Source organism: Lytechinus variegatus, chromosome 2 (genome assembly GCF_018143015.1).
Source record: "Lytechinus variegatus isolate NC3 chromosome 2, Lvar_3.0, whole genome shotgun sequence".
In the NCBI taxonomy this organism is placed as follows: Eukaryota; Metazoa; Echinodermata; class Echinoidea; order Temnopleuroida; family Toxopneustidae; genus Lytechinus; species Lytechinus variegatus.
In genome coordinates this window covers 50,267,415-50,290,708 of record NC_054741.1, presented here as the reverse complement: position 1 = coordinate 50,290,708, position 23,294 = coordinate 50,267,415, and the positions used below count along the sequence as shown (strand labels likewise).

At 37.4% G+C, this 23,294-nt stretch overlaps 1 protein-coding gene across 1 annotated transcript in view; it reads right to left on the bottom strand.

Annotated features, from left to right (window-relative positions):
- Positions 1–2,960: 2,960 nt before the first annotated feature.
- Positions 2,961–23,294, bottom strand: part of LOC121406848 (calcium-activated chloride channel regulator 1-like) — an 81,923-nt gene continuing 61,589 nt past the window's right edge. The window contains exons 15-23 of the mRNA XM_041597719.1: positions 19,459–19,683; positions 18,003–18,299; positions 14,929–15,156; positions 14,257–14,391; positions 13,122–13,272; positions 11,036–11,152; positions 10,351–10,572; positions 8,988–9,370; positions 2,961–3,227 (exon numbers count right to left, since the gene is read on the bottom strand). Coding sequence (XP_041453653.1) covers positions 2,961–3,227; positions 8,988–9,370; positions 10,351–10,572; positions 11,036–11,152; positions 13,122–13,272; positions 14,257–14,391; positions 14,929–15,156; positions 18,003–18,299; positions 19,459–19,683 — 2,025 coding nt within the window. The remainder of the gene's footprint in view (positions 3,228–8,987; positions 9,371–10,350; positions 10,573–11,035; positions 11,153–13,121; positions 13,273–14,256; positions 14,392–14,928; positions 15,157–18,002; positions 18,300–19,458; positions 19,684–23,294) is intronic.

Genomic DNA, 23,294 nt, shown 5'->3' with positions numbered 1-23,294 from the left:
ATACTGGTAAAATTAGTTTTAAAACAATATCTTATAAGACGGCAATTAAGTGAATTCGTGGAGAAATCGGTTACAACTGACATGATAAAGTAAAAACTGGCACATTATTTCCATATAGAATATGGATAAAGCATGGAAAGCTACCTGAAGCTGTGGTATTGGTGAATCCCATATCAGAGTCTTAAAGTACTTCTTGAAGGGCGGCTGTCAGCTGCATTGTGGTTCTGAGATGCCTTGTCCTCATTGCACTAATACAGTTGCTCTGTAGATCCATGATGTGCCTTTAACATGCTTCACATAACGAAATAAAACAAGGCAAATTAGTTAACAAATTTTCAGAGTTGAAGTTTATTTTAAAAAAAATCTACTTAAGAAAAAAAACTTTTAAAAAAATACAATTTTTTTTATTTTCAAAAATATTTCTTTTTGAACCATTGAACGATTTTGTGTAGAAAGTTGGCGAACCTCATGTAATGTAGCTCGACTAGATGGTAGAAAAATAAGAAATACCCCCCCCCCAAAAAATATATATTGTTATTTTTTAATAAATTTCTTATAAATTGTGACAATCTGTTTTCTAGTTATAATTTCGATATCATTTGCACAGTTTTGGTGAACCTCTTACAAATGAACCCCACCCCCTCTGAAAAAAATTAAAATCAGAAGTCCGACAAATAAGAATTTGTTTGGGAAGGGATTTGAAAAATGTCCATAATTAACCGATTTTAAAAGGGTACTTCGAGCTTAAATGATCTCATCAAACGTACTAAGATACAACAAGCAAATGCTGCAAATTTCATCAAAATCTGATAACTAGATCTAAAAGGGTTTTTCATGCAATATATGCACGTCTTAATAATTATTCGTTAGATGGGCTGATGATGTCACATCCCCACTTTAATTTTTCTTATGTCAAAACATAAAATCATACTTATTTTATTTTGTCATACGTGTGTGAATGATAAATCACCCTTTTTGCATTAATTAATATCTAGTCTTGGAGGCGGAAAATAGAACAAACATATTGCATGTAATAAAATACAAAATAACATTCAAGCTGAAACATTTTTGCATAAGTTTGTCAAGTAAATTCATAAAAAAAAATCATGCATAGAACTGTTTCACCGAAATAATCCATATCTTTAAATTATCATGGCTTTTTTACTCCTTGTCCAATTTCGATTTTTTTTTAATACATATTTTTACAAACTTATTGCATGTGATAGATTTAACTTAAATGGCTATGTTACATACAAATATGTAACATAGCCCGTCCGACCTACTTAGATAGTCCGTCGTTACATACAAGTATGTAACGACAGACTATCTAGGTGCAGATCTAGATCTAGTCTATAGCCTAGGCAGACATAAGTTAGATCTTAAAAAGGCCGTCAAAGACAAAGGCCGGACAAATACCGCGAATCGCTTTAGCAGTCTCATGTAATTTGAAGTTCCTAAAAAGCTCTCTCTCGATCGATTCAAATAAATACGCAACACAAAATTCACATTCAAGTGTTAAGTTGCCATGTTCCTCGCATCACAATCATCAATGAATTTAACAAAACAACTTAATCTGCAACATAATTTAACTTACCTTCATGAATTTGAGCCAGGGGAATTAAATCCAATCAACATTTATCCGAACCCGACACCAGATATATCGAGCAAATATCCACTGTTCTGAAAAATAAAAATGCGCCTGACATTTTTTTTTATTTCCCGCGGGTTGTTTGTTTTGTTTTTCCTCGAGACGCGCGCCAGACAAAAGTTTGATGACACGCGTATATAAATGACGTCCTAGCGCATTTATTGTCTCTCACCAATAGTCTGGTTATCGCGCGACGCCACCCTATATAATGACTATACAAAACTGCAGTTACTGAAAAGTGCTCAACTACATGTACATATAGGAGCTTCACGTAGTATAGTAATAGGGTGGAGCGAGTTGCTTAGATTTTAGTTGTACAGACTGTTTCCCCCTGAGGGTTCATCAGCAACTAAATCAAATTTAATGTTGAACGAAAGTACAGCTAAAGAGAACAATAACTCTAGTACAGTCAAGCAAACAAACAAAAGACACAATGTAAGGGGATAAATGACTACAGTGAACAGGTAATGGCTATTATTTAAACTAAGTAAGGAGGATTGGGGGTAGTGTTGGGGTGGAGTGGGTTTGACACATAAGGGGGGGGGGTGTTCTATGGTTAACCATAACCTGAAAGGAAAAATTTCTTCTTGTGTTTACAAGTTGAAATGAGTTCTGTTCTTGAGTTTATCATTGCTGCTTTCTTGGCCGTGATTATGTGGTACTTCTCCCACAGACACAGGTTGCACCTCTTTGTTTTTGGTGAGTAGGGCTGCGCATGTCTTACGATTCTCCATTTGACTGAGTAGGGCGTTCCTTCATCCTTCAATCTCCATACGTACTTGCTGAGCTCAGTTTGGTGCCGTTTCCCCCGATTGGTGATGCTTGCTTTGTGGTTTGCGTACCTTGTCTTGAATGGAGTTGATGTGAGCCCGTTGTACACTTTCCTGTCTCCAGATGTCACTACCTCGGCTTCATACAGTAGATGACATTGGTGGCCATGCACTTTCCAGGGATCGGGCAGTCTTCTTTCTTTCTGCAGTTGCAGTAGTCCTTGGCTTGGTCTTTGCTAGTGTCTGTAATATTGTTGTTGTGGGCTTATATTGCTGTGGCCATATTGTCCATGCAGCTATAGCTGACTTTCAGTGTGTTCCTGTTGCAGACCTTGTGGAGCTGGTGTTCTTTTGGGAAGTGCTGTAACACAAGGGCCAAGAACTTTCTGCCGATGTTCATCCTAACATGCTTGCTATATGGTGGGTTGAACCAGGTTATGTTTCGTTTTTCTTTGACGTTGGGTTTCTTTACTGCCACTTGTTGAATGTCTTGGTGAGTATACCAGCTTGGGCTTGTGTCCAGCATCTTGAAGTGCTTTCTCCTAGTCTGGTTTGGCACTGTTGAATATGTTTTCGCTACTGGAAATGTTGGACAGGCGGGTCTGGATGGACTGCGGTATTCTCTTAGTGACATCCGGCGGATGATTCGATTCGGCATGTAAATAAAAGCCCACAACAACAAGATTACAGACACTAGCAAAGACCAAGCCAAGGACTACTGCAACTGCAGAAAGAAAGAAGACTGCCCGATCCCTGGAAAGTGCATGGCCACCAATGTCATCTACTGTATGAAGCCGAGGTAGTGATATCTGGAGACAGGAAAGTGTACATCGGGCTCACATCAACTCCATTCAAGACAAGGTACGCAAACCACAAAGCAAGCATCACCAATCGATTTAGTTGCTGATGAACCCTCAGGGGGAAACAGTCTGTACAACTAAAATCTAAGCAACTCGCTCCACCCTATTACTTTATATATATATATATATATATATATATATATATATATATATATATATATGTAAATAATTTATTAATTGGATTGCTTAACTGAGCTAGTCGTACAGACCCTGTTTCACCCTAAGGCCCATCAGCTCCTACACATTCGAACACTATTATATATTGCAGTAATACTTACGTACTTTCCTAAATTTTTTATATTCCATTCTGAAAAGCGGACATTTTGAGCACGATTTTAAATAAAGATGGCGAGTTGTGTATCTCAATCTCGCTTGCTGATTTCTGTGTAACATTACAATCTTGTTTGATTTTTGCACATGTGAAATTATAGGGGGAGGGGCAAAACGATATGTTTGCCCCCCCAAAAAAAAGTTTCATTGGTTGGGCGATCGCCCCTGCCCCCCGGATTGACGCCTCGGCGGACGAATACTTATTTTCACCCCGGGAGGGGGGCCACTTACATTGACGAGTGGATACCATGCGCGACCAATAAAAAAAAACACGTAAAAAGGATGTCTTTTTCAAGATAGGGCACGTTACTTACGTAACGTAATAAGGGTGTCAAAAACACAAAAATAATGAAAAAGGGGTATTTATTTCGCCAGGAAAGCTACGTGTTTAGGGTCAAATTTGCGGGGATGATAAAACAAGATTAAAATGTTCTATAAAGGATGTCCTTTTTGCCCCAACACTATGTGTTTAGGGTCCGATTTGGTGTGGAGGTGGGGCCGTACTAATTAAACCAAATGATGTGTGATATAAAGGTAAAACCGATAGACCCGTGACATAATAAAATATCGCTGTCCGGGATCGCTGTACTTGTTTAGAGGTTCATTTCAGGGAATACTTGCCAAGAGTATCGTTTTGTTTCCAATACCTGTTAAGGGTATGGTTTCAAACGCCAATACTTGTTAAGGGGTGCATTTTCAGAATATGGAAAATACGTGTTTAGGGTGCTTTTCGAGACCCCATGGTCGCGCACGGTATCCACTCCTCAATGGAAGTGCCCCCCCCCCCCTGATCTTCACGCACCACAAGCCTTTCGCCTTTAAGGATTTTGTAATTTGTGCAAAATCAAGCCTTATCTCACATATATTATTATAATGAAATATACTTATTTGTACCGTTAAAGTCCATCTTATTTTGTAAAAGACAATTCAAAACTACACCTGTGTATTCTCAAATTTTATGTATTTTTTAACGTTGTTGCTGTCGTGGATTGGTTTGAACGGCCCTCACATTAAAAAAAAGGAATATGCGTCAATCAAAATTGGTTTATTATATAAAAAAATGTTTCTATTTTATTATTTCCAGTATATAAGGCCTTATATTGGACTTGAGCTTTGAGAAATACATATAAGGCCGTTGATTGGATAGAAGAGATTATTTCTAAATAATAACATTTCGCTTTTATGTATCTCTTAATAAATCTGAACGACGTAACTAAAACGAAAAAAGGATTCCTTTTTTCATATACATAATCAAAGTGAAAAACATGATGTTAAAATATGAGCTTGCAATTGTGAGCTTTGAAATAAAAATCTTAATAAGGATATAGAAGCACAAATAGACACTCTCATGTATGGCACGCCAAGTGTCCGCCTGTATATTTTGTGCAATTCTTACAATTCCGTACACAAACACAAAACATAATAGCAAACGCACAATCATCCCCATGCCCTCCCCCCACACACATACCGGACATGTTATCTCCCTTTTCCTTATCACTCGATCTTTCACTATCCTCTCACACACGCCACACCTTCCGCACACTACACACATAACTACAATGTAATTTAGGTACTCGTGACCCATCGAACAAAATGCACGAACACATTGAAAATCGAGTGTTCTTGATTATAATATGGGTTGAAATTAAGTTTTTCAAAGTTACAACTGAATTCAAACATGGTAAGTATGATTTTGTTTTGGCTTTAGACTTATTTGATAAAATAATCAAATTCAATTTTCATTCCATGGCATTGTCATCGCTTGGTAATACACGAATCTTTTTCTTACATATCTTTGTCTGCTATAATTTCTGTGAATTACAACATCCAGGAATCGAAAGGACATTCCAGTTATTAAGACTCCATCACCTAAAAAAAATCAAACTACCAGCTCGTTAAATGCAAAGGATAATCACTCGAATGTATTGCCACAATGTAGGTCTATATTACTATTCATTGAAACCATATGGAACCCTGTTATTTATTTATGAAAATGAAATAAGATTATAACAACAATCACCTTAAACACATTATTCTTAATGATTACATGATGGAGATGGATGAAACACGCATTTTATTTTATGACTATCTCTGCAATGCATGACAAGTTTACACAAATAATTGAAAATATAGTATCCGAATGACTTGTTTCATACCTATGCTAATCTATAAGTCTACAAATCGGGGGTTTCGGATTCCGGTGACCCGGATTCGACTCCCACTTTGTGCGCTAGTGACCTTTTGGTAAGGCATAACTCATCATTACCAGGTCCTTCGGAGAGGACCTTACGCCGTCAGTCCTCTGGTCGCTAGCTTACAAGCACTCATGCTTTCTTAGCAATCAGGTGAAAAAAAATCACCACCATTACCATAACCACCTTTACCAGATAACATATACTATTAAGGGCACTGGACGATAAGGTTTCTCGTCATAAAGATCTAAAAGTAAAATGCGCTACAATAACTATTATGATTTAAATATATTGAGAAAAAAACGAAGTTTAAAACACCAAAAATTCCATCGAATTTGTTATAATGTGCAGTGGTAAATTATTCACACACAAATCTGTTACAGGCTAGTGCCCAATCTCTGATTATTAAGTGAAATAAATTTCACATGATTATGAGGCGCGGTTCTAGATTAAAAGTTTTTTGGGGGCGGGGCTTCTGGGGGCTTGATAAATTTTCGAAGTTGCTTTTAACAATGAGAATGGCCTATTTTTGATAGCTTTATACTGACCAATCAGCAAGTTCCCCCTATCAAAAAACTCTCATAATATCATGCGAGGGAGCTTATCGACCGATCAAAAAAAAATCACATTTTAAAAATGTTTGATCGAGAATTCTTCATCTATATTTTGGGGGCGAACGCCATAAAATATTGGGGATGCGGCAAACATATCGAACTGCCATGCCAATAATTTTGAAAAAATTAAAAATTAAAGAATCCATTGCCAAAATTTGTTTGAAAAAACATGAAACTTAACAAAAAATACAATTAAACATAAAAAATTGTAAATTTTTCGGTGTGCTTCACGTGCACAACAAAATTCTGCATTATAATTTGGCGCTCAGAACGCGCCGAAAATCGTGTGCATTGTCTTTACCCCCTCTCGCCATCCGAAACCTATCTGAGTCAGCCCTCCTGACTCTACTTAAACTATATGTTTTAAATAAGTTTAGCCTCAATCAAGGAGTACATTCCCTGATGAAAAATATCCTATATCCTAAAGAATGACAAAAAATTCGGAGCGCTTTCCACAAAACACGGTATTGTTATATTCTTGGTTGGTGGGTGAAGTAACCCAGCTTAAAAAATCCACAAAAAGTCGCACTGTGTGATTTTCAATTAGATCGAATTAAAAATATTTTGGTCAGGGAGCTCGAATTCAAGATTTTGGTGTTTTTGAAAGTGTATAATCTCCCCTATTTACTGTAAAAAAAAATGGATGTACCAATCAAATCTCAAGTGTAATTTCTGAGTGATTGACCTTGTTGTCTTTTTTTAGTTAATTGTAATCATGTTTTGTTTTCATCTCTCTTTGAACCCCTATAAATTCAAGACAGGATAAGATGTAACATTGATACTTATTTAAACTAATGGATGGGATGTATCAAATCTAAAGTGTAAATTCTGAGTGTTTGACCTTTTTGTCTTTTTGAATTAATTGTTATCATGTTTTGTTTTCATCTCTCTTTGAACCCCTATAAATTCAAGACAGGATAAGATGTAACATTGATACTTCTTTAAACTAATGGATGGGATGTACGTAATCAGTGTGTGAACTTTGGGGGGGGGGCAATCTGATCATTCCTACTAATGAAATTCTACTTATTTTTAATCTTCCTTTTGTGTACAATACACAATAGTCGAATAGTAAGTAAGTGCTCTTCAATAGGCAAGTGATTGTTAATCTCCTTTTAATCAAAAGGAGTATTCCATGGTAGTGAGCATTTTCCTCTTACTTGAGAGGGTTATGATCAATCATTGTTGATGAGTTATAAGCTTAGAATCTCCTCTTTCACAAGGGCTATTTAACTAAAAATTGAATTTCTGGCGACTTTTTGTGGGTTTTGTGGTGCCTGGTCAGTTATGGGGGTTAATTTGGAGAAAAAATTGCAAGGCATTCTACTATATTGCAAGAGATCATTGACTCCAGATACTCGCACTTTAAGAGAGCATTAATGTAATTTGTGAGGGAGCGTTTATCGATCGACCGAGAAATTTTCGAATTTAAATAGTAAAAACTTTGATTTCAGAGCACAACATGAATGGAATACTGTATGTATGTATGTATGTATGTATGCGTATGTATAATCAATACATACGCATATAGGATCTTTTTTTCGCGGAGAGGGGGGGGGGGGCTTCAGTAACCAAAGCGACCCAAAACCGCGCCTGGTATTCAGTTATAGGAGCATAGGTTAACACGTTTTGTGATCAGTAAATACAAATATATTGGACTCAACGAAGTACAACGAAAATAATCATCACATCAGAAGAACCAGCGATCTTCATCCCAGATGTTGATCCAAACAATTACGCGACTCAGTGACTGTAGCAGGTATCATTAAATTCAATTTTTTAAAATATTGCAAATCAGAGGGGCAAACTATTAATAAACGGATGACAATGCATAAATGAGAGAAGACTGGTAAACTCTAAAACAATATGAAAACATTATCTTCAGCCTAGGTCGACTACAATAACCATTATAGTTTAAAGCTCTTTTCAGAAAAAAATCCTCAAAGAGCAAATCCGTATCTGCAATAATATATTGAAAGCTCTGGCGCTGTAATTATAACTACATGTTAAAAATAACAATAAAAACAAAAGCATTGGTTTGAAAATACAAGGGTATTATAATCAAAGAGTAACAGTAATAGGATTTTTTTTAAATATGGTGTCATATCAAGCCTAATCTGATACATATTTCAAACTATGTATGCATGTATGTACATATATATATATATATGTATATATATAATATATATATATATATATATATATATATGTGTGTGTGTGTGTGTGTGTGTGTGTGTATGTATGTATATGTATGTATACATAGGATTTATATATATATATATATATATATATATATATATATATATATATAGGATATATATTTATCCACCTATCACAAATGTTATAGTTATGGTGATTAGTGTTTGAAATGTTATCGTTAATGTACAGAATTCTTCTTGTATTCAAATCCGCATCATCAAAACTTGGATATACATGTATGTTTAAATTGGACGTCGGGCGAATAAATGACTCACTCAATTTCAACATTTTTCGGGATTTTCATAAACATGATTAATATGAGCATTATCATTCGTTCCAGTTGGGTTCCTGGGGTTGCGACGTCTACAAATTACAGTAATGACGATGGAAAAAGTGAGTAAAGCCAAGAACACGATACAGGAAATTGCAATGATAAATATGATATATAACTCTAATCTTGCTGGTGATTTGGAAGTCGGCGCCATGCTGGTCGGAGGTACACGGCGCCTTGAGACGGATACTATATTCGATAAAGGACCCGCGTTGCCAGCCTCATCCCAGGCTCTTATCATAAAATAAAAGATAGCATCTGAGTCTTCACCCGGCAGAAGAAACGAGATGGATTCAAGATTTCCAGAAGAAGCGACTTGAGAGAGGTTACCGACTATGAGATCTATATCGGTAATGGCAGAAGTAGAGGTAAAGTCGGTTCGGAGTTGGGTAAAGTTATCTGAGAAATGGAGCTCGTAAGAGGCAGCTGTGTAAAAAAAGAAAAAAAAACCTATAAAGTACTGTACAAAAAATACAAAATAAATGAAATACTCTTTAAGATCAAGGATGTATTCTTTATTGAACTGTTTAACGATATTTTCATGATTGCCACCTCCATAATAAAAATACTTATATTTTTTTTCCTGCAAAGTTCTATTCTCTTTAACAAAGTTCATAAATATCCTCCCATAAGTGTTGGCTACTATTGCAGTTTATTTCTGAATTATGATGAATGATGATATGAGTGAATAAGAGCAAACAAAAGCGTGTTTCAATGGATGCATTTTGTGATTTTACATTTGAAAATTTGGGTCGACAAAATTGAAGTGATTGTCTTCTTTGTGATAAAACGTTTGTTTCTCAATCACAGAATCGAGCGAAAACTTCAGAATACACTCTTTGTAACATTGTTATGTTAATAAACACAGTCGACCATTTACTCCCACACCCATATGCCAGTATTCTAGGTGTATCCCGCCACAACCATGTGCTTCTATAGGGACCTCCGCCTTCCTCTGTACACATAAGCTGTATATATTTACATAATTTATGGATATTGATTTCATATGAATTTTTGTTGTTAAAAATTAAGAAATTTTGTAAAATGGAGGAAAATAAATGTTTATTTGAAATAAGGTCAGGTTTAACTTAGACCATGGTCTAAATCTGTGTTAGAATTATGGGAAGCCAAATGTTTAAAAATTCTGTGTTACAGTGAATGCTTTTCATGTTAACTGTGCTCTTCACTTATTATTTAATGGTGGAGACAACTATCTTACTTATCCTTCCCAGGCAGTTGATAATGTTCAGGGAGTCAAATGAACTGGTACATTGAACCTCTACTGTTAGAGATTTATGTAACAACTTGCTTTCCATATAGTTAAACCACAACTTTAAACCAGAGTTTAAATTAAACCCGACTTCAGAATACAGGCCATAGTGGTTGAGAAGGGTGCTGCATCATACCCGTTCCTTGGTCCAAATCATCCCCTACAGCTGTCCATATCAATGTTACATTTCTATTCTCATCGTAGGTTCTCTCAACGCTCGTAATGTCAGTGATCTTAGATGGTGCCAAGATATCAACATTAAGACCCGGGGAGTAGTTTTCGACTTGGAAGACACCCGCCGTAGTTGTACGCTGGAAGCCTTGAAACGTTGCTGTATCTCGTTTCGATCTCAGACCAACTGGAACAAGAAAACAGATATCACAGCGTCTGCATAGAGTACATTATCTAAACAAATATTGGTTTGATTCAATTAATAATTTGGTACAACAATCACTTCTTTCTTGAAAGGAAATCCTTAATGTGATCTAATGTTTCCTCAACACAAGCAATCATATATATCTATATTTTTGACATATTTCTTTCCAGGAGGTAAAAACTTACCAACTTTTCTGGGTTTTACGCCTTCTTCCATTATGATTTAAATATGGTATTTATATTAATTGTGTTTGTTCTACAGGTATATCGGTTTTTGCTTTATTTATATGAGAAATGTCAAATTGTAAGAAAATAAATGTTCACTTCAATTGAATTGAACAAATTTTACAGAGTGTAACACACAAAAATAACTTTCAAAAACGATTTCTTTTGAGCAAACTGATGATCCGCGCGAAGTTCAAATGGATAGAGTATACACAACTCACCATTTGATGAGGATGTTGTTTTTCCGTTTACATCTACCTTAACGCCATAACGTCCATTTGAAGAGAAGTCCAGGAAATAAGCCGAGTAAATACCGTCACCAGTGATCAAATCAGCTCCTGAAAAGTGTGGAGGAGAAGAAGGTCAAATATTTGGGCGAACATTTTTTCTGCAAGGCTTATGGATCTTTTTAATTCAATTTACCTTTTTTTAAATCTAGTTATTTGTACATTTTCTTAGCTAATCTCATATACAGGCAGTAATCTCAATATATTTCAAAGACGTTTACATTTTATATAACATAGTTCATGAACAAAAAAATAATTGATTTATAATATAACTTCAGAGATATTTAGAATTCACATGCAATGCTGTCCAGGATGTGCTCATGTCATTTCATTTCATTATTCTTTCCTATATTCCGCCTTACTATGTAATTCTATTGTTGAAAAGTCGATTACATTCTTTATCAACAATTAACCAACCAACCAATCAATCAACAATTTTTTATGTTTGTATAATGTACATTGTTTAAATTTCAGAATGAAATCGATGCAAAATAAGTTAAAATTAACTGGAAGCGCGTCGTTGATGACATTATTTTGATTCACACACGACTCTATACCTACCCTTTTGAAGATTATTTGGATATACTATTACACTGTAGAAAAGCTAGGCCTCTAAATGACAATAATCATTAATATTTTTCTTCCCATATGGAAGACTAAATAGTTCCAGTGAGGGAAAAAATCCATTAGTATAGTAAATGAAAAGCACAAAAAGTAAAATAAAAATAACAAATAAATGAATAACAATAATAAAAAAGTAATATCTAAACATGATTACATCAACTTGATAACCAGCATTCTATAGAGTGTGTTTTTACTGTCGTAGTTATTCACTATTCTCTTAATTTGGGAATTTTCCTGGATTTAATAGGCCTACTTCGGGGAGAAGCACAAGGACATTTTACACGCACACAAATAATATTCCAACGTGTTTTTTTTTAAATATATACCCCAAACTCATACTTTCACACACACACACACCCACACTCGAGTAAATTGGACAATCGGTGACTCATTTATCACTTACTCAACAAAGTGCTGGGTACATGTTTACGGTCTCATACACTCAAAATTTATAATTTAATCCGCCAATCTGGCTCATTTTTCAGACATAACGTGGGCATACAGTCCGCTATTCGAAGACACTTCGTACCCTACACACACACACACACGGGACTTGGGTTTAATTGGTCGAATAGATATTTTTAACAAATTATGCGTTTACTATAGACACGGCTTACAAATGATACGATGAACCGATTGGCATGATTAACTGAACCGATGACGTCCTCGGTTGATAGGTAAAAATGAATTAAAATGTATCCAGACGTATAGGCCTATTTTTTGCATGATTAACTGAACCGAGGACGTCCTCGGTTAATAAGTACAAATAAACTAAAATGTGTCCAATCGTATTCGCCTATTTTTTTTAAACAAGTGCACACCTAGTTACCAATAATGCATATAGCATTTCTATTTATTTGAAAACATGATAAAAGAGCATTGTAAATTAAATGCCTTGCTCTCGGGCATATGTGCCGCGGCCGGGGATCGAACTCCGGACTTTCCATGTATAGCCAGGCGCCTTAGACCACTCGGTCACGGCACCTTAGACCACTCGGCCACGGCACCTCCCTATCAGATGAGGAATCGATTGGCATGATTAACTGAACATCATACTGATAAGTTGCAATGGATACATCGATGACGTTTTCGGTTGATAGGTAAAAATAACTTTAAATGTGTCCAGACGTATAGGCCTATAAGTCATCACAAACACCCCCCCCCCCACACAAACCCTCATCAGTTACTGTTTCAACATCTTCAATGCAGCTAGTGTAGTCATGATCCCAGTGAGGATTAATCTGTTCTCTTGTCAGCCAAACGAACGGTTCCCCAAATTTGTTAAAAGCCTGTGTGTACCTAGCTCTAACTATGATAACCGTGTGTGCTTGGGAATCGTATAAACAACTTTAAGACTGAATTTCTGACAACTCAGACTCTTTTTTTTCTGACTAACCTAGTCCATTATCCCGGAGTGGGATGGTTGTCATATTCCCTGATGTTGTACTCTCTACTGTAGCAATCACCGTCGCATCGATCACCGGTTGGTAGTTGGTATGGACATGGGCATAGACCTCGACCAGGGGAAATGACGTGTAGTTTACTATCTAAATGGATGGGAGTTGATATCAGATTTGAAAGTTAATACTTGAGCACATACATGTATACAGACAAATCCTTACATTTATAAATGATGTCACATGAATACCATTACGACAATATCATACTTCACTGAAAGCAGATTGCTAGTTGCAATCTGAGGGTTCTCTAGTCATAGAGCGTTGATCATGGAGATAATCAACATGAAAGCACCTACATAACTTCAAGAAAACCGAGACTGAATCATCAATTGAAAAGGTTTGACGAGGATCAGCTTATTTACTTGTAAAAGGTTTCCGATCTCAAATCATAATGTGAACGTATTCGTATAAAATATAAAAACAGAGGGTCGTGGGTTCGAATCCCAGCCTTGGCGTAATTTCCTTCAGCAAGAAATTCGTCCACATTGTGCTGCAGCTACAGCTGGGGTAATAATATCCAAGTCCTTTGGAAGCGCATAGAGACATTATTCATAATTGTGATATGCGCTATACAAGAACTGTTTATTATTATTATTATCATTATTATTATCATTATTAAAATTGGCGCAACTTCAGCGGTGCAGTACATATAGTCTGGCACAAAATAGTATCCGGTATCACCCGTATCCTGGTAACCTCTTGACCCAAGAGGTGTTGTAAATGGAACAGAATATGCTCATATTGTAAAAGAAGTGAAGGATAGGCAACGTCGCTTGGACAAGTATTAACTGAAAAGAAATTGTAATAAAGGTGAGTACTTTTCACATTACATTTAATTGAAATATGCTATATAATGCTAAAAGTATTTTTCTTTAAAATCAAGACCGGAAATGAACCAGCTAATCAGATTGAAAGAATTCAATAGCTTTTAACTTTTATTGTAATTTAATCATCGCAAAAAGTTTTATGAAACAGGCCCTTGGAGATTAAAATGAGGCAATGGAAAAGATACAAGAAATGAAAGACATAAGACGCTAGCATTAAAAGAGATAACTTTTCGAACGTATATACCTTTGCTCCCAAGAAACTATTGACAACCGGGGGATAAACATCTTCCGATCGAGGTTTGGAGATCACGTTTATACTAACTTCTTCTGCAAAACTGTTAACGCCTGTGTTACTGATTTCAATGTCCCACAAGCCAGCCTAACAGATGAAACAGTAAAAAGAAAAGAAAATTAATCATAGCTCAAAAAATATGCATGTAGTAATCTTGCCTTCGGTCAAACTTCATTTTGTTATATATTTGACTAGTGTTCATTCTGTTGAATATCGTCATTACCATAGAAAAAAGACCTATACACTAAAAAAAAATGAAGTGCTAATTTAGCACTAAATGCCCTTGTATAGTGACTGCACTTTGAGTGCCGATTTAGTCATTCAAATTAGAAAATTAAAAAAAACTAGAAAATCAGCACTCAAAGTGCAGTCACTATACATGAACATTCAGTGCTAAATTAACACTTTATTTTTTAATATTACTGGTTTTTTTGTATAAAAAAGTCGGCTTTCATGGATTATCCTTTCAGGTATTTCGATACATGTACTTCAAACCTTACATTTGCATGTCATGTGTTATACTTGGGGAGCAAAATCAGTCGATTAATCAATACCAACTCTAAGGCACACTCTCTACAGGGCCTATATACTTCAGACTTATCTTTTCTAATCGAGTTATCGTACCTCTGCACCTCCGATTGTTGTGGTTATTATTTTGGAGCTTGTATCGATATCATATTCTGGATCGCTGCTGTCTAAACTGGTTCCGTCCGGTCCTGTCACTGCAACGGTGATGATGGGGTTAGCCGCCCATGTGAATGTCATGATAGTATCCAATCCTAGAGCAGCATCGATCATGATCGTGGTGGTCTCGATCTTACCAGAGTCTACTACGATCGATGAACTTACAACCTAGGAGGGTGTGTAAAGCAATATCAGGAATATATTTTTCTTCTGGGTGCGTCGTGGTCTAGTGGTTCTAACTCTCGCCTTTCAAACAGAGGGTCGTGGGTTCGAATCCTAACCATGGCGTATTTTCCTTCAGGAAGAAATTTATCTGCACTCGACGCAGTTGAGGTAAATGGGTACCGGCAGGAAGTAATTCCTAAAAAAGCTGTGCGCACCAGAATCGGTAGACTAGCTTTGCCAGGGTAATATAGGAGCGCCTTGAGCACCTAGCAAGGTAACCCAGGGAACTCCCGACCGCTACGCGGGCGGGAGACCAGGACCTTAGGTGTAATTGACCATCCTAACCTGACAAGCGTGAAGTATGGTCAAAATAATTCTCCGAATAAATAGTTAAAACAGAAATCAAGCACTTACCACGATTATATGGATGAAGGTCTAACGAGTGGCAGTTTCCTGACATCTGGGCACAAAATGGAACCTCAAAAAAAAAAAACGAAAAAGTTCTCTCCTTCTACCCCAGTCTCGATCGGCCATTTTGTTACGATTCATAAAAAAAATGGCCGATCGAGACGGGGTAGAAGGAGAGAACTTTTCGGTTTTTTTTGAGGTTCCAGTTTGTGTCCAGATGTCAGGAAACTGCCACTCGTTAGACCTTCATCCATATAATCGTGGTAAGTGCTTGATTTCTGTTTTAACTATTTATTCGGAGAATTATTTTGACCATACTTCACGCTTGTCAGGTGAGTATGGTCAATTACACGTAAGGTCCTGGGCTCCCGCTCGCGTAGCGGTCGGGAGTTCCCTGGTTTACTAGCAAGGTGGATACGTGGGCTATACAAATCCTACATTATTTTTTTTTCTTAGTGGCAGGCCTGTTTTTCATGGTTGATTGTGATTTCTGATAAATGTTACCTCCGAAATTTTCAATTTTTTCTATCAAAATTAGAGGAAAATGGAATATCACAAAATCTGTTAAGACATTGATAAATGTGAAGTGCTGAAATATAAAGTCTATCAAAGTCTATAAGGTGCAAAATAAATAGAGCGTAGACTGGTTTGCGCATGGGGAGGTGCTTGCCAGTGTCGGAACTCCTCTCAGCGGGAGGATGCTTTTTGAATTTCTAACGTGAAATGAAATGATTTCGTGCACTTTTTGAAGAATTTTGTGAAAAATATCAGTAAGAAATGTAAGTTTTCAACATCTCTTGGGGGAGGCAACTGTCCACACTCATTGGGCGGATCCAGGGGGTGAGGGGCCCAGGCCCCCCTCTTGGCGAGACAAAAAGGGAAAAAAGGGGGAAAGGAGGGGGAAAAAAGGGGGAAGGGAAAAGAGGGGGGTGGGGAGAGGAAGTCAAAGTGAATAAAATAAGGTGAGGGGGAGACGTAGAAAACACACACAAAAAGTCATTCACATCACCAAATAACGTCAAGTTTTGAAATCGAAATACAAAACGTATTTCAGCTCAGACATGGCATAGGCGGATCCAAAAGGGTGCCTCCCTCTATTGGCGGAGCCAAAAAGAAAAAGAAGAAAGAGAGAAGGGAAAGAGAAAAGGAAAAATGAGAGGAGGAAGACGAGTAAATAAAATAAGGTGAGGGGAAGAAAAAAATTGGCTAACGCTTCGCAAGCTTAAAATATTCAGTTATTAAGTTAATGTACGAAACATATTTAAGCTCGCACATCGAGTTTTCATTATTTTGTTTGATTTACACATTAATTTAAGAAAGTGCTCAGTAAAATGTCTGTTTTATGGTCCGAATATCAATATTTTCCCTCGCACTACGCGCTTGCATTATTTGATTTGACAAGTAAATTACCTTATTTTTTTCGTATTTCGTAAATATCCCTTTTCAGGTCTGATTGTCAAAACGTATCAGCTTGTGCTGCGCGCTCCCATTTTTATTGGTAGGTTATGCATACACCTATATTAATTATATAACAACTTAAAATACCCGTTTCATGAAAATTTATCAATAATTTCGGCTGGCGAATTGCGCGTGCATTAATTGTGAGACGTATATTGACCAATGCATCCTATTCATAGTTATAAAAGGGCTTAAAATGCCCAGTTCCAGGCCCGAATTTAAACAAATTTCGAACTTTCATTAGGCTTATTAGATTAATGAATAAGATAATAATAACTGAGTTTTCCCCTTTTTCAGAATGGTATAGCGCTTAGGAAGAGAAATAGGAAGATATTCATCCTTTTCATATGATGACACAATGTCCTTAGAATCCTGGGTCAAAATAATAACAAAAACAAAAAGATATTATCCCGCGCTTCGCGCTTGCATCATTTATTAAGTGCGATCCATATCCACTGAATAATTTTCTTACGCAGTTCTTGAAATAGTAACTAAATTGACCCATTTTTAGAATGTCTGTTTTTAGATCGCGTTCGTATTATTGCCTTCATGGCCAACTGCAAAAAGTCCTTGACAGGTACTCCCTTTAAGATCAGGCCAGAACAAACATTAAAAATTTCTGCTCGGGCTTCGCGCTCGCAGTAATTATCTAGCTAGTTACATACGCATCTTGTTCAGGATCAGAAACCTAGCTCAGAATAATAAATTTTCACGACAAAATACATGAATTTCCCCCTTATTTTAGGTCACGCTTCGCGCCATTCAAAGAAGGCTTATGAGATTATCAAATATTTATGTTGCCGATCGGGGAAAATATGGGTGGAAAAAATTCACCCCCCCCCCCTCCCCCGTATTGGCGAAAACGATCCGTCCCTGCAGACTTCCTGCCGCGGCTCAGCTGCGTACGGAAATGATATGATGATATAAAATGTAATATAGTGACAATGACAGCATAAAATTGATTGAATACAGAACTTTCTAACCTGTATTGGTGCAGAATCAGGAATACTTTGAGGCCTTGTGGCTATTATTGACACAAAAGCAGAGATGACACACTGTGCACTGCCTCCATCAGGACAGGTATACGATGTACCGCCTGTCATCTGGGCCAGTTCCTCCATCTGAGTATCAGCTTGAAAGAGGGCAATTGTGTGTACAATAACACCTGAACTTTCGATATCCCCCAGAGTGTCCGCTATATTTGGTTCCGTATTTTCCAATCCGTCGCTGAGGAGTATGAGATAGGCGCCTCGGGAATCCATTCCATCGTATTGAGCAACCTTTGAGTACATTTTTATATGGATCATAATGTAAAAAGTGTGAACTATTATAAGATGAAAAGGTTTTGTAATTTGGCACATGAAAATGAATGGAAGCTTAAAAGTGCCATCCAGATGTTCATGTATATAGGCCCTAATAATCTCGTCATGTCTACATCTCTTTTTATTGGGAAAATGGTAAGATAACGAGATCTCGGACCTCGTCATGTCTACATCCCACGTGAGAGATGATCAGATGACATCTTGGATCTCGACGTCATGTTTACATCTTATAGAAGAGGCGATCAGATGGCAAGATCTTAGGTCCAAGATCTTGCCATCTGGTCATCTCTCCTGAAAGATGTGGACATGGCGAGATCCAATATCTTGCCATTTGATCATCTCTTCTAAAGATGTAGACATGGCCAGATCCGAGATCTTGCCATCTGGTCATCTCTTCTATAAGATGTAGACATGACGAGATCTAAGATCTTGTCATCTGATCATCTTTCGTCCTCTTATCCTTTTCCCTAAGAGATGTAGACATGACGAAATGATTATATGAACATCTGGGTGGCACTTTTACGCTTCCATGGAAATCAAGTAGCTAAGCAAATTGGGTTTAGAAAATCTAGAACTTAATTCAAAGGCATACAATGCCCGTGTTAGAATCTTCAAAGGGGGGGGGGGGGTAGCCCGTCCGATAGGCTTTGGAATCCATGGCGCACATGCATGTCCCCACCCTCAAGTGAAAATATAGGTACCCCCAAGGAATTATGAACAAACTAAAATCAAAGCTATACCAAAAACATTTTATTCAAGATGTACAGTGGTCTTGAATATAATTTTCACTCTTCACTTCTTATTACAAGCTGCAATGTAAGCCTTTATTTCCATTCTTATCTACAACTCGGACCTGTAACGAAGACAATTTCCATAAGCAACATAATGCATTGACTTAACATGATTACATGTTCTTCAATGATATTTTTGATAAAGTCTGAATGAATTTGCTGTCATCTTAATATATTCAAACAAATTTTAATACTGTTATTTCAATTACAGTTTAGATTTATTTTGAAAGAAAAAATGGCAGAGTAGTGCGTGGACAACTGCATTACATTTTCAATATAGAAAAAATTGAAATTAATTATATCAAAGACAGACGAAAGATGCACACCTGAATCCCCTCGAGAATTCCGCATCCAATACACGTATTGCCATTGGCAGACCCAGGTAGCCGTGATTCCAATTCAGACCTTGATGAAACACTGGTTAATTGAACCATGTAAGAATTAACTGTGGAAGATGAACTGAACTCGACGATGCCCACGTAATTATCATCAGGCACTACACTCTGGATGAGGTTTGAGGCCCCCTTGATCATCTTTTCAAAACGCTCCCCCTGTTTGGAATTCAGAAGAACAGAGTGACAAAATAAATATTTTTCAAACACAGTTTAATAGACGTTCAATAAGATGAGTTTGTAATCAGAGATAGTTCGCATTTAAAAGAGACAATGATAACAATATGGCATAGATGAAGGTGATTATAATAAAGGCCTGGTCCCACTGGCCGACGATACAAAACGTTTTCATAAAGGACACAGCGGACTAGCAAAATTTCGTGCGTGGTTCCATCCGGTATAATCCGCTCCAGACATTGACATAATTGTTGAAAATTTGGCGAAAAAATAACGGGAAAGAACGGACGTGGGTAGTACGTAGCACGGATGTTAAACTGTTAATCTCTTAACTTCTTTGAGGTAATCATCATCACTAAATCATCATCATCATGATGCACAGCATTTGTATAGCGCCATATATTTGTCAAAGACATTTAAAGGCGCATTTTTGGAGGAGCCAGCCAATCTGGGTCGCTTAGAAAGGCGCGCACACAGAATTGTGACTCATAGTTCTCTCCTGATATAACTGGTTGGGGAATGCAGTTAGACCACTAAACAACGGGTTTCCCCCTACTCTTATTCAAATAGTGCAGTGGGTTCTTAACGTGCAAAGGTGGTGACTCGAGCTCCTCTACACGGGGCCATTTAACGTCCTTCGATTGAGACGGAGTGTTTCCACTGATACATAGCCTGTATCTATGAAACAGGGGAGAGACGTTTACACACAACGCACGACTCGAACCCACGATATTTGGTTCGACGGGCAGACGCGTTACCGACTGAGCCAACATCGCATCATTATCATCATCATCACCACAATCATCATCATCACCATTTGATTAATCAGCCTATGAATTCACGGTTAATTAGAGTTTCTATTGAAATGGATTTCTTCACTTTTTTTTTACATAAAAACTGAACTGAACTGAACTCGACGATGCCCACGTAATTATCATCAGGCACTACACTCTGGATGAGGTTTGAGGCCCCCTTGATCACTTTTTCAAAACGCTCCCCCTGTTTGGAATTCAGAAGAACAGAGTGACAAAATAAATATTTTTCAAACACAGTTTAATAGACGTTCAATAAGATGAGTTTGTAATCAGAGATAGTTCGCATTTAAAAGAGACAATGATAACAATATGGCATAGATGAAGGTGATTATAATAAAGGCCTGGTCCCACTGGCCGACGATACAAAACGTTTTCATAAAGGACACAGCGGACTAGCAAAATTTCGTGCGTGGTTCCATCCGGTATAATCCGCTCCAGACATTGACATAATTGTTGAAAATTTGGCGAAAAAATAACGGGAAAGAACGGACGTGGGTAGTACGTAGCACGGATGTTAAACTGTTAATCTCTTAACTTCTTTGAGGCAATTTTGCGATTTTGCGGTATATAAAATTGTTATTATCATTATTATTATTAATCATCGGAAAACTTGCGGATGAGAACGGATGGAAGTGGATGACAGCTCCGAAGGGGTTACCGGGGGTTTTGAATACTTTATTTACGAGATGCATACGCTTACATCCTTTCTATTTCCGTGCTACTAACGATGTATAGAGAAACCATGTACCATATCTTTCCTCCCTATATCTGTTGTTCAGCTTCAATGGATCCGAGTTGCGAGGATGCCCAGAGGATGCAAAAAGGATACAGCGAACGTTTAACGGATGATAACGGACATGAAACGTTTGTTGCTGGTACATGTTGCGGATTTACATCGTACCGGCTGAAGAAAGTTCATACGTAGAGGCCGTTCTAATTACGTTTTCTAAAACTAGTGTACTGGAAACCGATTCAGAAAACCTGTTTGGAAGATCGCTTTGCCATCGTTCCCACTTGATCACACGAAAATGTTCTTCAAAATCACTTCACGTAAAGCGGTCTTGTTGTTATGGGTGACATGTTTCGCGCGAAATTCGAAACCGCAGTGTTTTACCTGTACATGTGTAGCGTGCTCAAAATGTGCGAAGATCGCTTCCCGAAGGACGGTTGTGTCCTCACGCTAAAACCAGTTTCACGAGGCAAAGCAATCTTGAAAACTACATCGTGAGGTAGTTTTCTGAACCGGTTTGGAAGATAGCTTCGACCGTCCTCACTACAGGTTAAACTAGTTTCCACTAACCTAGTTTTAGAAACGTAGCAAGAACTGTGTCTCAAGAAAGCGTAATGAGAAAGGCCTATAACCCTACAACCTATAAGTTTTGTGCAGCTCAAAACTTTCTTCGCAGATGAAATCACAGCAGACGGATGCTTAATGGATAAAGCGTATGTTACACGTATACAATGAGTGCACAGCGGATGCATTGCATTTTCCAACGTATGGCAAGATTCTTTTCCGTTTTATATCCTCTTTGCATCCGTAAATGCAGTGGGATTAAGGCTTTAAGAAATTACGTACTAATTTGATTAAAAGGAACAAGCGAAATCTAAATCTACCCGACGCTGCTATTCAACAACTTGAAAATTAAAGGTAAAATTCAACTGAGTCGATAAATATCACCGTCGTTGAACTCATTTAACTTTGCAAAAATAAACTTTTTTTATAAGGAAAAGCTTGCAAAAAAAAAATCATGGAGCAGATGCGCGTATCCACTCAATGTTTCACTTTAACGTGAAAAGGCGTTTAAAAGGGTTTCACCATTTTCCTCATATACCTTGATTGATGTGTAACGATTAGACGTTTCTGATTTGAATGCGCATTTGTTACAACCGACATGATAATAATGTCGCAGCGGCGCATAATTTCACACCAACGCAAAATGTCGTGTTGAACCGATCAAATGCATAATGTCAAAGTCAACGCATAACGTCGTACCTTTTGTATATATATATGTATAAGTTATCTTCAAACACTTAAATTGTCCTCACAAGATTTCACTCTTAAAAATGATATCTGCCACACCCCCAATTTAAGACCTTAAGACTTTAGGATTGGCTCTGACGGGACTTTTATGACCATTGATATTTTTGTTATCATCATCACTATCATCATCACCATTATCATCATCACTATAATCATCATCACTAAATCATCATCATCATGATGCACAGCATTTGTATAGCGCCATATATTTGTCAAAGACATTTAAAGGCGCATTTTTGGAGGAGCCAGCCAATCTGGGTCGCTTAGAAAGGCGCGCACACAGAATTGTGACTCATAGTTCTCTCCTGATATAACTGGTTGGGGAATGCAGTTGGACCACTAAACAACGGGGTTTCCCCCTACTCTTATTCAAATAGTGCAGTGGGTTCTTAACGTGCAAAGGTGGTGACTCGAGCTCCTCTACACGGGGCCATTTAACGTCCTATTCGAGAGACGGAGTGTTTTCCACTGATACATAGCCTGTATCTATGAAACAGGGGAGAGACGTTTACACACAACGCACGACTCGAACCCACGATATTTGGTTCGACGGGCAGACGCGTTACCGACTGAGCCAACATCGCATCATTATCATCATCATCACCACAATCATCATCATCACCATTTGATTAATCAGCCTATGAATTCACGGTTAATTAGAGTTTCTATTGAAATGGATTTCTTCACTTTTTTTTTACATAAAAACCAAATAAATTTTTTGCTGTGGCAGACAGATA